Consider the following 14,072-nt stretch of genomic DNA (forward strand, 5'->3'; position numbering starts at 1 on the left):
GTTGATTTCAGATTATATTTTTTTCATTGTAAACTGAGTCAGCGCCTAAATGCACGTGCTTACCAACATGGTTTATTGGCACCCACCGGGTTATCCTTCCTACAATGAGCTACACACATAAGAACAGACAGTACATGAATATCCATATCCTTCAGTGCTACCAGTAAATACAGTTCAGTGCTTGTATTGTAAACAATGTTCTTAACAATAAGGTAATTCATCCAATATGATCAACATAAATGTGGTTGTCACACTCATTCTACAAGAGCCTACTGTCACGAGATTTGCCAGGTGATGACCAACGAACGTTGAAATCATCTACGCTCCTAAATGGCTTATTAAAGACTGCAGGCCTAACCTTTTTTCTTTTACCTCCTTCCGACAGTGCGCAGACTAGCAAATAGCAGGTGAATTGTTTATCAAATTTTGCTGCACGTCCAGACAGCATGTTAACAACAATAAGTCTCAAGGACTTGGACAGACATTAAAAGAGGAGCCAAGTAACTATGAGCTCCCGCCCTTGCATAGGACCTCCCTGCATCGACAAACTGGTCTGCGTCGATCGGACCACCGGTTGAACCCACCTTCCAAAATCATGATTTCTTTTATATTTATGTCATCATTGACATTCTCCAGATAACGAGCAAACTTCCTTGCACATGATGGACCTCGAACCTGCAGATCACAGACCTTTTATCATTAGAATTGACAGTTCAAAGCTCTTCAAATGCAATACACCGAAGGACGTGTCACTCTCTTGCAAATGGATCTAAGTCAATGGGGGATTAATGACACTTTTTTCAAGAATTTTTCACATGATTCATGTTGGCATAAGTGCCCAGAAGACTACCCAACAAAATATTTGCAGAGCCAGTAAAAGGATGTGGAAAATGACCGTGAAAGAATGCCAAATTCCTAGAGTTGACTTATCTCGTGCAGATGAAAGGTAACATATGGTGGACAAGGTCTTTGGCCAAATTCCTACAGTTGACTTATCTCGTGCAGATGAAAGGTAACATATGGTGGACAAGGTCTTCTCAAAGCGAAGCCTTTTAGCATCTTCTGCAGAATGCTTTAGCTCCAAGGGTCATGGTTGCAATACTTTATTTTAGACTACCTCTAAGAATCATAAGAGCAACATCAATAAAATAACTCCGTCCACCCTTCTCTCCTTGCGTGGCTGGCAAGCATAAAGAGCCATGAGGCACCACGAGCTACCATTGACTGTCAACTACCATGACCAAGACCCCAGCATTCTTTGATTCTCTTCCCCATTTTGCAGTTCCGGCCACATGCTTAGCCTTCGATGCCGCAACTATGAAGCAGCATGCGGCAAGTACTAGCGGGGGCAAATTAAAATTTTCCATCCGGTTCCAATTTTGCATCCTTGGATGGTTATACAGAATAGGCGATGAATCACCCAGAGAGACATAGGCAAACACGAGCCTAAGGGGAGATATCCAGATGTGAGTTAACTGAGAACAACTAATCAGCCAGAAGCCAAAAAAACACCAATATAGAGAAGCAGACAGTCATCTAACAAGGAGTGGTGAACTAAAATAAGAAAAAGGTAAAGTTTCAACTAATTGTAAATGAACAAAACATGTCAGATATAGACAGAAATTTAGGGTTCCAGTCCTAAGAATGGTTGCCAGAGCAGTTATTGGTAACGGGAGATATAGAGAAATCTGGTTCAGGAAATAGTCATTTCAAATTCTTGAATGACTCCGGAAGAAACAAGTGGGAAACAAATGGAGAACTATTTAAAAATTGATACGCAGGGTCACGTAGGATACTAATATATCGATACAAGTAAAATATAGATCTAAAAAATAAACAATAAGATGTAAATCATACTTCCATATGAATGCAGCACCATAAATTTGAAATTATGCTTTGCCTACAATTGGAAATCATAGTTTAATATGAATGAAACTAGGAAAGGCTTCCAAACAGAGCCTAAGAGCCATTGTATTTTCTCAGATCAAGATGTTTCCCGTCCTATTTGGGTAAATTAGAACTTCAATAACTGTAAAATCGTTGCACTACAATGGGTTTGGAACGTAAGTTGCGCATCAGGGGAATATATCTACGCCCTAGAGGCCCAAGGATAAAGGATCAGTTGCTTGGTCCATTGACCCACCTAACCACATGCAGGATTTCTTTTGAATTGAAACCAACACCTCAAAAGGAGAAGGGGTTAAAAAAAAAGGAATGGATTATATACATGTCACAGCCATAACAAGTTAACAACAACCAATTAACCAGACAAGCACAACAGAAAAAAAAATGCATTTCTATCGCTCAATACAACAAGACATTAACTAGACAACAGCAAAAAAGAAACAACGCAATTCTTCCACTCAGAACAACAACCAACTAACAAGATGGCATAAGAGCAGAGAGAAACGCATTTTCGTTGTAGAGAGAGACAGAGACCTGGCTGAGGGCACAATGGAAGACGACGGTGTCCTTGGCCTTGACTTGGGCAAGAAGGTTGGGTAGGTTCTCTGAGAAGCTGCCGCTGGCGACGTGAAGAGAACCCGCTATGTGCCCATCGTACTTGCGCTCCTCATCCCTGCAACCAAATAGAAAAAAGAAGAAGGAATGGCTCAGAAAAGAACGCCAGTGAAGAAGATGATACAAAGTGACCGAAAGAAAAATATCAGATTCTCTGTCTTTTCCTTTTTCAGAGATCTCTCTAAAAACGGAGACATCGAGCCAAGAAAAGAGCGGAAGAGGAGAAGGGGGAGGAGGGGCACCTGACGTCGATTACTGCAACCTTGGGGAGGTGTTGGATCGCCAACAGTTGGGCGGGGCTAATGTAGGAGAGAGCCCTCGCCATCTTCAATCTCCACCACCTCTCTCTCTCCCCCCTCGCCCAAGTTATATAGGCGAAAATTGCGGTCAACTCTTGACCGAATTACAGCAACACATTTTCGTAGAAGTTTCGTTTTAATGGAAAATTACAAAAAAAAACGCGAGGTTACATAAAAAGCTGTCTTGTAAAAATTGTCTGATCATCAAATCAAATCGGAGTCAATCAAATTCAATTTATGGGCCGATACTCATACAATAGTGCTGTGTCTCCTGTACTATTCATTTTTATTATTTTTAAATACTTGCTAATGTTTCTGATTTTAATTATTATTTTTACATGTTTACTTTTAATTTTTATGAATACATAGTAACTGTTTTCAGTTGATTCATTATCAGTTCAACTAAATCGTTGGATCAGCTGATTCATCGACAACTTGATGGACTTGATTCAATTTTTGGAGTACATGCTTCTAAAATGTATGTTTCAGAAATGCTATGCTTTTTTTAAAAAATATATATATGATTATAGCTAGCATTTAATTGCTGGATGTAAGTAAAACATCCATAATCATACTGTATTCTTAAAACAAGAATGTGTCCTTTTAGAGCAAGTATTTTTAAAGTGTTTATTCAAATAAGTACTATCAAATGCACTCTAAAGTCATTCACGAAGACGCTCAAAGAAAATACATGATCAAGTGACATTTTGTTCCCTTAACTTTAAAAACGGATCTCATGCAATGAAGCTATATATAAAAAACATGTCTTATTAACATTTTAAAAATCAAATAAGTTTATGTGAATACCATTTCAAGTGTTGAGAAAGTAGTAGGTAAGAGAAAAGTATGAGAGAGTTAACAAGTCGAAGATGAAGAATCAAATACCCACTTGACTTTGTTATTCAGTTGCATGAATTTTGGGATGATGTTTTCTTTTAAGCTGTATTTGTGAAAAAAAGCTGTAAAAAAGATTGAAATATAAAATGGTTTATTATTATTATTTTTTAAAATTCGAAGGTTTATAGAGTCATGTCGAAGATTTTGGAGTTTTTATTTATAAGCTTACTCTTCTTTGTAGGATTAAGATATTGAAAAAATTTTTTGGCAGACCATCTTTTTTAAATTTAGCAGATGAATTACTATTATTATTATTATTATTATTACTATTTTGCAATTACCGACCCTTATCTCTTCTCTCGGCAGCCGAACCAGCTTCACCGTGCCGGAGAAGGGAGGACTCTCGGTCAAGATGGCGCCAAGCTGCTGATTGTCTCCTCTTCTCCCAGCGCCTATGTGATTCACCGTTCTCTTTGTCTATCCGGGAACTAATGGCGGCAGTAGCAGCGGTGCTCCTTTCACCTTCCTGTTTATCATCTTCCCTGTCAATTGCCGCAGGCGAATCTTCCAGGCTTCTCTCCTCCTTCCTTCCCATCTCTCACTCTGTCTGCGTTGGTCTGACTAAACCCATCTCCCCACTTATCATCAGGGCTTCTTCCTCCTCGGCTTCTTCTTCTTCATCCTCGTCGACTCAATTCAACATCACATTCGGACATGGGTCCTCTAAAGCCCCTCAAAATGATGCACCCACCGCCCCAATGCAAGCCAACCCTTTCCTCATTCCGTGGATCATCAGAGACGAGAATGGCAACCTTAAGCTCCAGACGACTCCACCAGCTCATATCCTCAACGCCATGGCGGCCGCTGAGACTACCACGAAAAAGAAGACTCCCCGAAAGGAGAAGCCGGCTTCGAAAGCTGCTGCTTCTTCTTCGGAACCGAAGCATTCGAAGGCTGCTCGGAGGTTTTACAATGAAAATTTCAGAGAGCCGCAGCGCCTCAGCAAGGTGCTTGCTGCTGCTGGAGGTAGCTTCTTCTTTATAGGTTAAAGCTTTTCACTTGTTAGAAAATTTTCTCTGTTAGTTCCTCCTCAGTCCCTTTTGAGGCGTTTGAGTTCGAATTTCTAATTTGTTGCGTTGGATCAGTCGCATCTAGGCGCGGCAGCGAAGAGTTGATCTTCGATGGTCGAGTTACTGTAAATGGGTCAGTTTGCAAATCGCCTCAGGTATTCTTAAGCCTTCCTTCGATTCCTTCATAGCATATCTTGATACCATAAGCGTCCTGGGTTCTAAATTACTTGATTTCTTTGTTAATGGGGAGTCTGGATTTCGTTGGAATTAATTGTCTTTGATTAAGGTGTAATGCCGTAGTTACTGGATGTAATGTTCGCTTCAATTGTTCTCCAAAAGGTTATATAGTTGGAAAGCTTTTCTTTATCTTTGATTGCTTAACTACTGAATTATCATGTAAATAACGCAAGCTTTTGTTAAGTTGTTAATTTCCAGCATCCAAATTATCTTTTACCTTTATAATGTTTTTTGCTAAGTGGAATTCATTTTTTGGTGTTTAAACAACTGAAATTAGCTTTCCTTGTGATTAGCAAGTGCAAATTAGTTCACTATATCACGTAAAATTGATGCACCTTCACTTGTAGACTCGCGTTGACCATTTCAGAGACGTGATTTATGTTAACGGAAATCGCCTTGCAAAGAAGTTGCCGCCAAAGCTTTATTTTGCTGTGAACAAGCCTAAGGGGTTAGTCTTTCTTTCGTTTGTCAACGTGCTTCTAATGCTTTTGCTTTGCCCTTTTTTCTTCCCTCTAAGCTGCAGAAATTTTCTAACTACTTGTGCTAACGCTATCATAATGAAACAGGTACATATGTTCAAGTGGGGAGAAAGAGTCAAAGTTGGTTCTTTCACTTTTTGATGAGTATTGGAAGAGCTGGGTATGAGAAGCAATTTAATTTTTATACAACGTAGCCGTTCTCCTTAAGAAGTCTATCTTTCTGAACTTCACTTCACTTACTATGTTCTCCATTAAGCTTCATCTATGCAGTTATCATCATCATCATCACTATTATTGTTTTCAGTTCCCATTGTCTCCATATTGCCTCAAATAGTTTTATGATGATATACTAATCAATATGTTATTTTTCAGGCTAAAACAAATCCTGGAACACCAAAGCCACGTTTATTTACTGTTGGTCGTCTTGATGTAGCTACAACAGGATTACTGATTGTGACAAATGATGGTAGGCAGACTTTCTTTTCATGGAGGGAATGCAAGCACATTCTTGAAACTGTTTAATAAAAATATTTCAAGGAAAAAGTCAATTTCTCCTTGGGCAATTGCTGATGCTGTGAATGCCTGCTTTTTAGGTGATTTTGCTCAAACACTTACCCATCCTTCATCACAATTAACAAAGGAGTAAGATCTGATTACTTTCTTGGCTGACTTCTTTTGGAGTGTAAAGTTTGTCATCATAGAATCTTGGTTGTTATCTTATTTTGCTTGCAGAGTTTATATGGTTGCACCTTAACAAGGTGGCTTTGCATTTGTAATATGTTTTCAGTTTATGCTTTCAAATTTGTAAGGTAATTGCTTGTAGATTTTTGTTTTCCTCTATGAACATAAATTAATAAATGCATGTACACGTTTTTTATTTAACATTTAATTTATGATAGAAGCAGACTGTTTAACACATGCAGCGGTATGTGCAACAACCTGCAGGTTGTTTTTTTCCTCCTTTCTACTTGTACCTGATTTTGTTTGCTTTGTCCAATTACATTCTTGCAATAATTGTATATTTTAAATTTGAATCTCATTTTTCTGCATCTCTCCATGCAATACACTTTGAAACAGGAAGTCTGAATGATGCTATTAGTCTTAGTGCAGCCTTTTTGTTCCTTTACTAAAAATGGTTTGTCCTTGTAGATATATTGCAGCTATTGAAGGCAATGTCAATAAACGCCACTTGCAGGCAATCAGTGAGGGAACAGTTATTGATGGAATTCATTGCAGACCTGATTCTGTAGAGCTTCTTCCAGCACAACCACACAATTCAAGACCTCGTGTTCGGATAGTGGTACTCTATTCAGCCTGTGATCTCATTATATATGTGTGTGTGTGTGTATAAACTATAAACTATAAAGTGTTAGGTTCTGCCAAGGCAGTGAGTGACACCTACAGCATAGAGGGGACTAGCTGGCATTAGGTGGTCCAAAGAAAAAGGGAATCCAAAAGGGTGCATGGTTAAATATTAAATTTATAATCTTCAATAGAAAGAACATGTTAGAGCTATAACAATGAAAGAACTAAAACACACCTTACACATTAAACATGTCATGACATGATGACACAAACGATTAGAAGTTTAAAATGTCAACTTAATAAAGTTGAAGACATAAAGTTTAAAGATTCTATGAACTATATCCGTCAAATATACAAATGTTAAATATGTATTTACATCACACAAAAAATTACATAGTACAAAGAATGGTAGAAACATCGGGCACGTGGATTTCTCTGGCGGTCCTGACGATTTGCATCAGGCTGCATGTGTAAGAGGCTGGAGCATCTAGACAATGATTTCAGCTCCTTTGTGTATATACATGTGTGTATGTATCACACTGCATGTGTGTGAGGTTGGAGCATCCGGACAGTGATTTCAGCTCCTTCGTGTGTATGCATGTGTGTATGTAACTATGTATGTACGTTGATGTATATACGTATATATTTGTATGTATGCTTTTAATGCAAAACTTACATTTAACATCAAGAGGAGTGAGGAAAAGAAAATGTGCATAAAGGAGAAAATATGTGCACATGTAACAACACAATAAAGTGCAATCATAGATAAGTTCTTTATACCTCTTCTAAAAATCATCAGATTTATTGCAATTTTATGAATGAGAATCTATTTGGTTCATGCCAAATATTGTGGGTTTAGTAATTTAATTCGTTTTCTTCTTTTTCATAGTTCAGGCCATTTTCATTTTATTGGGATGTCGAGTGTCAGGTTTAAGTTGGCTTTTTGATGGGACCTGAGTTCAACTAGGCATGTGTCGTGAAGCAGGTAGAGTCCATTTAGTAATGGAGTCGGGTTTCGTATACAACTGCATCCTCTACACCAAAATAAATTTGAATCCATGAGGGTATGAGCTGATTATGCACAAGAAAGATCTGGTAGCTAATAACATCAGAGCCAGGGATGCTAGCTCTGGTGGTGTTGGTTCAATAATTTGAGGACATTTGATCCTAAGTCACATAGGTGTTGGTATGAATGGGATGAGTGACACAGCAATTTTTGGGAAAAAAAAAAACCCATGGATATGGGGGTACCGTGAGACACACACAGAACACAAACACACATACACACACAAATATAACATGCTTCTCTAATTTCAAACAGAAAGTACTATATAAGAATCATAAGAATATAAAAATGCCAGGACATAAACAAAAAAATATTCAAAAGAATTAAAATTTCGAATTTGTGTTTCAAGCAAATATGATATCCAGATGTAACCGAACAAAATCAGTTGAGAAACAAAATGAGCAGAATATAAGACAAACTGAGCAGTTGAGAATTAATAATATATCGACTGAGCACATAAGGGTTAACTGTACTTAACCTGAGCAGTTGCAAATGAACTATGAACAGTTGTTCCTTTTATATGTGTTACAACTGACTGGTTGTTTCACTTTCACAACTTTTAACTATCATGTGATACCCACAAAAAACAAAACGAACATAAAAAGTAAAGGATTTGGATGACCTATTTGGGTATAAGTTGCAAATTTGCAATATAAAGGTATTCAAAAGATGCCTGCTATTAAAATCATGTTTGGAACGAGCAGCATGCTTGGAAGTGGAGAAATTTCAAATAGTTTTGAAACCGTTCTTAACATAAACAAACAACACATTTAGGAGAAAAATCAATACTACCTCTATTTCTAAAGGTTAACAAAAAAATTCATCACAAGAGGGAAAAAAAGGGTTTTTCCTCCATTGAGAAGAAGGCCTTTTGTTTCTTGGACAACAAAAACTCAATGAAAAACTACAAATTGGATAAAATAGGAAAAAAACAGAAAAAGGAACATCACCTGCCATGCTGTAGGTCGTAGGATGGTTGCCACTGGTTGTCGTCTATCATCGGCTGCTGTCTGTCACTGGGTCTGCTGCTGGTCATTGGAGGTGGAGTTGCAAGCAGTGGGAAAGGTGGAAGGAGGGGGAAGACAGACACCTTAGGGCTTAGGGTTAAGGACAAGAGGAACAAAATTCACTTAACCAAATCTGATCCAAGCTGTATCCAGGTGGTCCAGTCCAGTGTACTCAGTGTGAAAATGGGTTTACCCGTAAGGATATGGTGACCATTTTCACATACCCATGTCACCTAAGTCTGATCTTTTGGCGCCCATATGACTACTCTCTCCATCATGAACATTTCACTATTGGGTGGTTGATGTTGTGCTTATGTAGTTAAAAGCAATAGGCAGACCTTGGTAGTGGATCGCATAAGAAGCCTGGTCAGAGGGGCCTGGCAGGGGCCTAGGTGCTGTCTACCCAGTTCTATTCAACCGAAAAGAGATGTGAAAGAGAAGAAAAGAAGAAAAAGAGGAAGAAGGGGCAAGCTATGTTGAAACTGCATGTAATGAAAACTTTTGGGGCATGTCAGTCACAAGTTCCATGTGTATAAATAACCGTTGCGAGATGTTTGAGCTCATGGAGTTCAGACCTTTTAAAGAATGGGCCATGACAAGCCCTTTTTGCTGGGCCTACCTTCATCTAACTCAATGTCAAGCAGGCTGGGCAGGAAATTTGGTCTTAGTTTCTGGGAGTTTTTCCCAGCAAAGCCACATATTCAATAAACTGCCTGTCGCTATAAGAACTAATGCCTCTCCACTTCAATAAGGCTTGCAGATGTTAAGCCATTGTTCTTGGTGCGTAGGGGAGATACATGAAAAACAAGTTTTTATGTCAATGCACAATTATAAGGGTCTTGAGGTCCAGGAAGAGGATTATCAAGCTGGTCCGAAGGCCTACTCAAAGTTTTCTGTAATTCAGGCTTTTTGGGATTTCTTTGCATTTAATATTTGTTAATTTAGTTATAGGTGCTGCATTTCATGTATCTGTTGCCTCCAAATTTACACGGCTAGGTTCCATTCATCTTGGTAAGTCACCACTCACTAGGTTGCTAGATGAGAGGGTTTCTATAACAATACTTTCTCCAGCATCCCATTTGCCTCCATTATGTGTTTCCTAATAAAACAATTAGTAAATTTTTCTGCTTTCAACCAATGGTGTGCTAAATCTCTATACAATGGTTTGAAAGGATTGTTGAACTTTCCTTCCTCAAATGCTGAAACTTATTCTAAACGGAGACCTGAATAATTGCTCTTACATTACATTTTATCTGTTATGCGTCCTTTATATTGATTTTACGATCCCAACAAACATTATAATTTTTTTAGGGCTAATGGCTAAATATATTTGGTCCAGGTGCATGAGGGTCGGAATCATGAAGTTCGTGAACTTGTGAAAAGTGCTGGATTGAAAGTAAGTCTTAAAATTGAAAATGTGGTTTTCTCTGTATTATGTTTGTGGATGTGTTTGTGCTAATATAATCACTTGTCTCTTGTACTGCTGGGACCAGTCCTGAACTAAAACGGATTTGACTTCAGGTAGATGGTGTTGTCCCAAGTTGACATCGTTTCTCCGTTGTTGGGTTTTCTTGGTATAAGTTTTTGCAGTATTGATGGCTCTAGTTGATGACATTATGGATAAATAATGGTTCTTGAATGTAAAGTTTCAACATGACACATAATTTTTCTGCACTATTTTCTTCTCACCATAATTTATGGGCACAATTTTCAGCTGAGTATAGTTTTGGTTGCTGTTTGGTCTTGCACCTTAGATTGCTGGAATTGTTCATGCATGCAGAAATACACGTGTTCATAGTATTGCAATAAATAAGGGATCTTGAATGTAATGGTTCTGTCATATTACTTCAGGGTCCATTTTCTTCTCACCATAATTTTGATTCATTTTCAGTCTTGTACATTTCTATTGTTAGTATTCTTTATGCATCTGTATGGGAGTGTTTGAAATACAAATATACACACATAGGCCATCACCAATTCTGGGTTTCTAGGATCGATTTTTACATATCTGTGCTTTTTCAACAGAAGTAATCATACAGACACAATCTTTATATTTGTAAGCCTATAAATCAACACAAAAGTCTTGCTCTTCTTATTTTTGGATAGGACATATAAGCCAGAAAAGCTCAAATCGTTGCCTTGAAATTCTAATGATATGTTAGATGCGATTCAAAGGTCTTTTAAATGTGAAGAACACAGCTATATGTTCAATTTTTGCAAAAAGTTCTTGGAAATGTGATTTTTAGGGAATGGTCCAACTGCCTCAAATAGGGGCTCGTTCTATGCATTCCCAACTTATCTACGGCAGATGAATAATTTATTCTGCCCCAACTTTTCCAGACCTGTTCAACATCAGTAAGGGTAAAGATGTAGAAACTCATGATTTTTAGCTCTCCAAAGGGGCACATATCAGTTTTAGGCGTAATCTCAATATATTTTTTTTAAATATCTAATTCCATTGTCATTTGAAAATTGAAACTATTTATGTTGTCATGATGTCATTCTGCTTCTTTTCTAATTTATGGGAGAAAATTGTATATATAATTACAATATTACATATATTTATCCACCAACTTACACAATCTGCTGGGTCGGCCATGTATCAGTCTTGTTTTGGGAATTCAACCATACAAATGGATGCATCTATTTGCATAAAAAAAAAACTTGAAAAGGAATGACATGGAATTGTATAAGGAATCAAAATGAATGCTTTTTTACTTGTGGAACTAGGGGCTATTACACATGACGATTTTTTTTTCAAGCATGTAAATTTGGGCATTTAGGCCTTATCTATGAGGTCGAATATTTTGAAAAATGCCTATGTGTGTGTTATATATATGTATATATGCAATCTTTGAATTGTTTCCTTATATTTCTGTTGGAACAATACTGAAAACCTGTCATTCAATTTTCTGTTTAGTGTAGACTGTAGAGTGAAAAAATGTGGTTGATGATTTGTTAGCATATCTTGGTGGCTTCTTAGTTGTAAAAGAAATTTCAGAACTTTAACTGTCTGCCCATTGAGCTGGGCAGTGCTTACTATTAATGCTTACTTTCAGGTCTTACTGTTTCTCTTTTTTTGTGAGGGTACAACTTTTTTCTGCTATTACATTATCCAACTTTCAGTGTTGTTTACCTCTTTTTACGGCAGCTTTACTCTCTGAAGCGTGTCCGTATTGGTGGATTTCGACTCCCTCCAGATCTTGGGTAATGCACCATTCTTGTTCATTTGGTTCTGCATTCTTATTCACTGCCCGATCTCTTAGTACTATGTCTTTGACCTGCCCTGTTGTTAATGGATTGTGCTGATCAAAACTCCACTTAATTTGAAATTTATATTGTATCTGTATTGAAATTCACTTTGGCACTTCAAGGTCATGACATCGATATGTAGCTCTAATGACAAAAATACTTGGTGGCTGACGGTTCATTTGGTTGAATAGCTCCATATGTGCCACTGAGAATATCCTCTATGAATTTAGCTGTTTAATCTTACATTTGTTCATTCTCTTGATTATTTTCCAATACTAATAACTGGGCTTGCTGCTTCTATCAGTCTTGGGAAGCATGTGGAGCTAAAAGAAGCTGATCTGAAGTTGTTGGCTGGGAAACCATCAAAAAACGCTTAGGCATGACCACATGAGGTTTGGTGGTTGACGGTGTTCTTGAATGCAGCAAAATTGCACCTTTTCTGTTTTAGCTCATCTAGCAATTTGGCATGTAAATGATTGGCTTTTTTTGCAAGGTAATACATCATTTTTTCATATTCAATTAGTCCGGCATTCTTTTTTCCTTTTTCCCTGAGATGGGAGGGTTTCTGTGTGAAATTTCTCCAATTTCCTCAGGCTACTGGAAGGTCACGATACTTACTCAAGATCTGTGTTGCTGACTTGATCTGAAGGAATTTCCAACCTCCTTGAAAAAGAACTTTCATCTGCTGGGGGTGCTTTGTCCATGGCCTGTTGAGTTGGAGCTTATTGCCATATACCGTTTCTTCCTTGATCAAGATATACAAGGTTTGTGCATAAATTGCTAAATTTTTGAAGAGAAATCAAGAAAATTGTATATGCTCTATATCTTGTATTGTTGTCAATGTTTATGGATCTCGTTTAGAAGATACCCATCGATTAACTAGAATCTTGCAATGAAAAGGAAGGGAAAAACAATTCTTATTTTCATTGGTTGTGAAACACTAACATATTCAAAATTTTGATTTTTCTTTTCTTCTTATGGACATGACAGTTCTCATGAAATGTTGCCTCTAGGTATGAAATTATTACATGGTTGCTTTGCATTATATGTAGGCTATCATAATATGCAAAATATATGTTGATTTTTATACGACCAGTTGGATTAACATGGTCCTAAACGGTTTATGTGCAAGTTGAAGCACGTGGCCATTTCGTCACCTAGTGTTGAGGCTTCGGATCTCCCCCGGGCAGTGTGATTAATTCTCCTGCTCACCCGGTCTCTCTCGCTTCTTCCTTTTCTGCCTACCTGTTTTTCTGCTTTCATTGTTGTCTGCATAGGTTTTCTTTGGACAAGCCAAAGTCATGTCCCAATGAGGTGTAGAAAACGCCCTTGTCGAAGAGAGAGTGTGTGTATACATGTAATTGTTTTCATTATTATTATTATTATTATTTTATTGAAGGAAGAATCTTTTACCACCAAACCTTCTTAAAACTCAGGCAATAGAATGACTAAGTTGTAACTTTTTATATAGAATAACAATCAATCATCAAAGGGAACCATGTAAATAATTGGCATTGGTCGTATCCTCAAGGAGTCGGCGTATCCTCATCTTTCAGCTCCCTTCTCGCAGCCATCTTGAAGTTTGCTAATGTTTCAAGGAAAAAAAGAAAACGAGAACAAGCGAAAGCCGGTGAAGTGCTTTTACAGAAAAATATTGCAGAAAAAAAAAATCGTGGTAGCGTCTTTTTGGTCATTGGGCAGCCGTTAGAATTTACAACGTATCCTATTGGATAAAAAGAGAGAGATTTCAAGGTTCGAACTTGAGTGTGACTTCTTTGCGTACGGGTTTTTAATGTACGTCCAGTTCTTCCACCATACAGTATAACATGAAAGTTGATTTATTTGCTTAGAAAAAGCGAAAGTTGACTTGTTTGTCGGTGGATAGATTTACTAAAATGCGCATTCAGTTTTGGACCACTTTCTTGTGCATTTTATGTGCGATAGCACGGGTGTCCTAAGTGATGAGTGGCTGCCACAATGTTCATAATATATATATATAT

At 37.6% G+C, this 14,072-nt stretch overlaps 2 protein-coding genes across 4 annotated transcripts; one reads left to right on the plus strand and one right to left on the minus strand.

Annotated features, from left to right (window-relative positions):
• Positions 1–158: 158 nt before the first annotated feature.
• LOC116265185 (dual specificity phosphatase Cdc25) lies at positions 159–2,906 on the minus strand. The gene is made up of 3 exons (XM_031645732.2): positions 2,763–2,906; positions 2,440–2,578; positions 159–675 (listed from the first exon to the last, which is right to left on the minus strand). The coding sequence occupies exons 1-3, from the start codon at positions 2,843–2,845 to the stop codon at positions 505–507; spliced, it is 393 nt and encodes a 130-aa protein (XP_031501592.1). The 5' UTR covers positions 2,846–2,906; the 3' UTR covers positions 159–504.
• A 1,102-nt stretch (positions 2,907–4,008) lies between these two features.
• Positions 4,009–12,998, plus strand: LOC116266240 (putative ribosomal large subunit pseudouridine synthase SVR1, chloroplastic). Of its 3 annotated transcripts, none has more exons than XM_031647373.2 (11): positions 4,010–4,682; positions 4,802–4,881; positions 5,311–5,411; positions 5,530–5,602; positions 5,815–5,908; positions 6,036–6,084; positions 6,592–6,742; positions 10,160–10,216; positions 11,972–12,027; positions 12,377–12,565; positions 12,666–12,998. In XM_031647373.2, exons 1-10 carry the CDS (start codon positions 4,148–4,150, stop codon positions 12,447–12,449), a joined length of 1,269 nt encoding a protein of 422 aa, XP_031503233.1. In that variant the 5' UTR covers positions 4,010–4,147; the 3' UTR covers positions 12,450–12,565; positions 12,666–12,998. The 3 variants fall into 3 exon arrangements, with proteins under 3 accessions (XP_031503236.1, XP_031503233.1, XP_031503234.1); XM_031647374.2 differs by having other exon boundaries at positions 12,722–12,998; XM_031647376.2 differs by lacking the exons at positions 12,377–12,565; positions 12,666–12,998 and having other exon boundaries at positions 4,009–4,682; positions 11,972–12,031.
• Positions 12,999–14,072: the final 1,074 nt, after the last annotated feature.

This window comes from Nymphaea colorata, chromosome 12, assembly GCF_008831285.2.
Source record: "Nymphaea colorata isolate Beijing-Zhang1983 chromosome 12, ASM883128v2, whole genome shotgun sequence".
Lineage (NCBI taxonomy): Eukaryota > Viridiplantae > Streptophyta > Magnoliopsida > Nymphaeales > Nymphaeaceae > Nymphaea > Nymphaea colorata.

Bases quoted from the DNA above. Each gene is read 5' to 3' on its own strand.
- LOC116265185 (XM_031645732.2), bottom strand. From the start codon at position 2,845: ATGGCGAGGGCTCTCTCCTACATTAGCCCCGCCCAACTGTTGGCGATC. The intron at 2,579-2,762 runs GTGCCCCTCCTC...ATTTGGTTGCAG, and splicing joins GTTGCAGTAATCGACGTCAG to GGATGAGGAGCGCAAGTACG. The intron at 676-2,439 runs GTCTCTGTCTCT...TGTGATCTGCAG, and splicing joins TCCATTGTGCCCTCAGCCAG to GTTCGAGGTCCATCATGTGC.
- LOC116266240 (XM_031647373.2), top strand. From the start codon at position 4,148: ATGGCGGCAGTAGCAGCGGTGCTCCTTTCACCTTCCTGTTTATCATCT. The intron at 5,603-5,814 runs GTATGAGAAGCA...GTTATTTTTCAG, and splicing joins ATGAGTATTGGAAGAGCTGG to GCTAAAACAAATCCTGGAAC. The intron at 6,743-10,159 runs GTACTCTATTCA...TATTTGGTCCAG, and splicing joins GACCTCGTGTTCGGATAGTG to GTGCATGAGGGTCGGAATCA.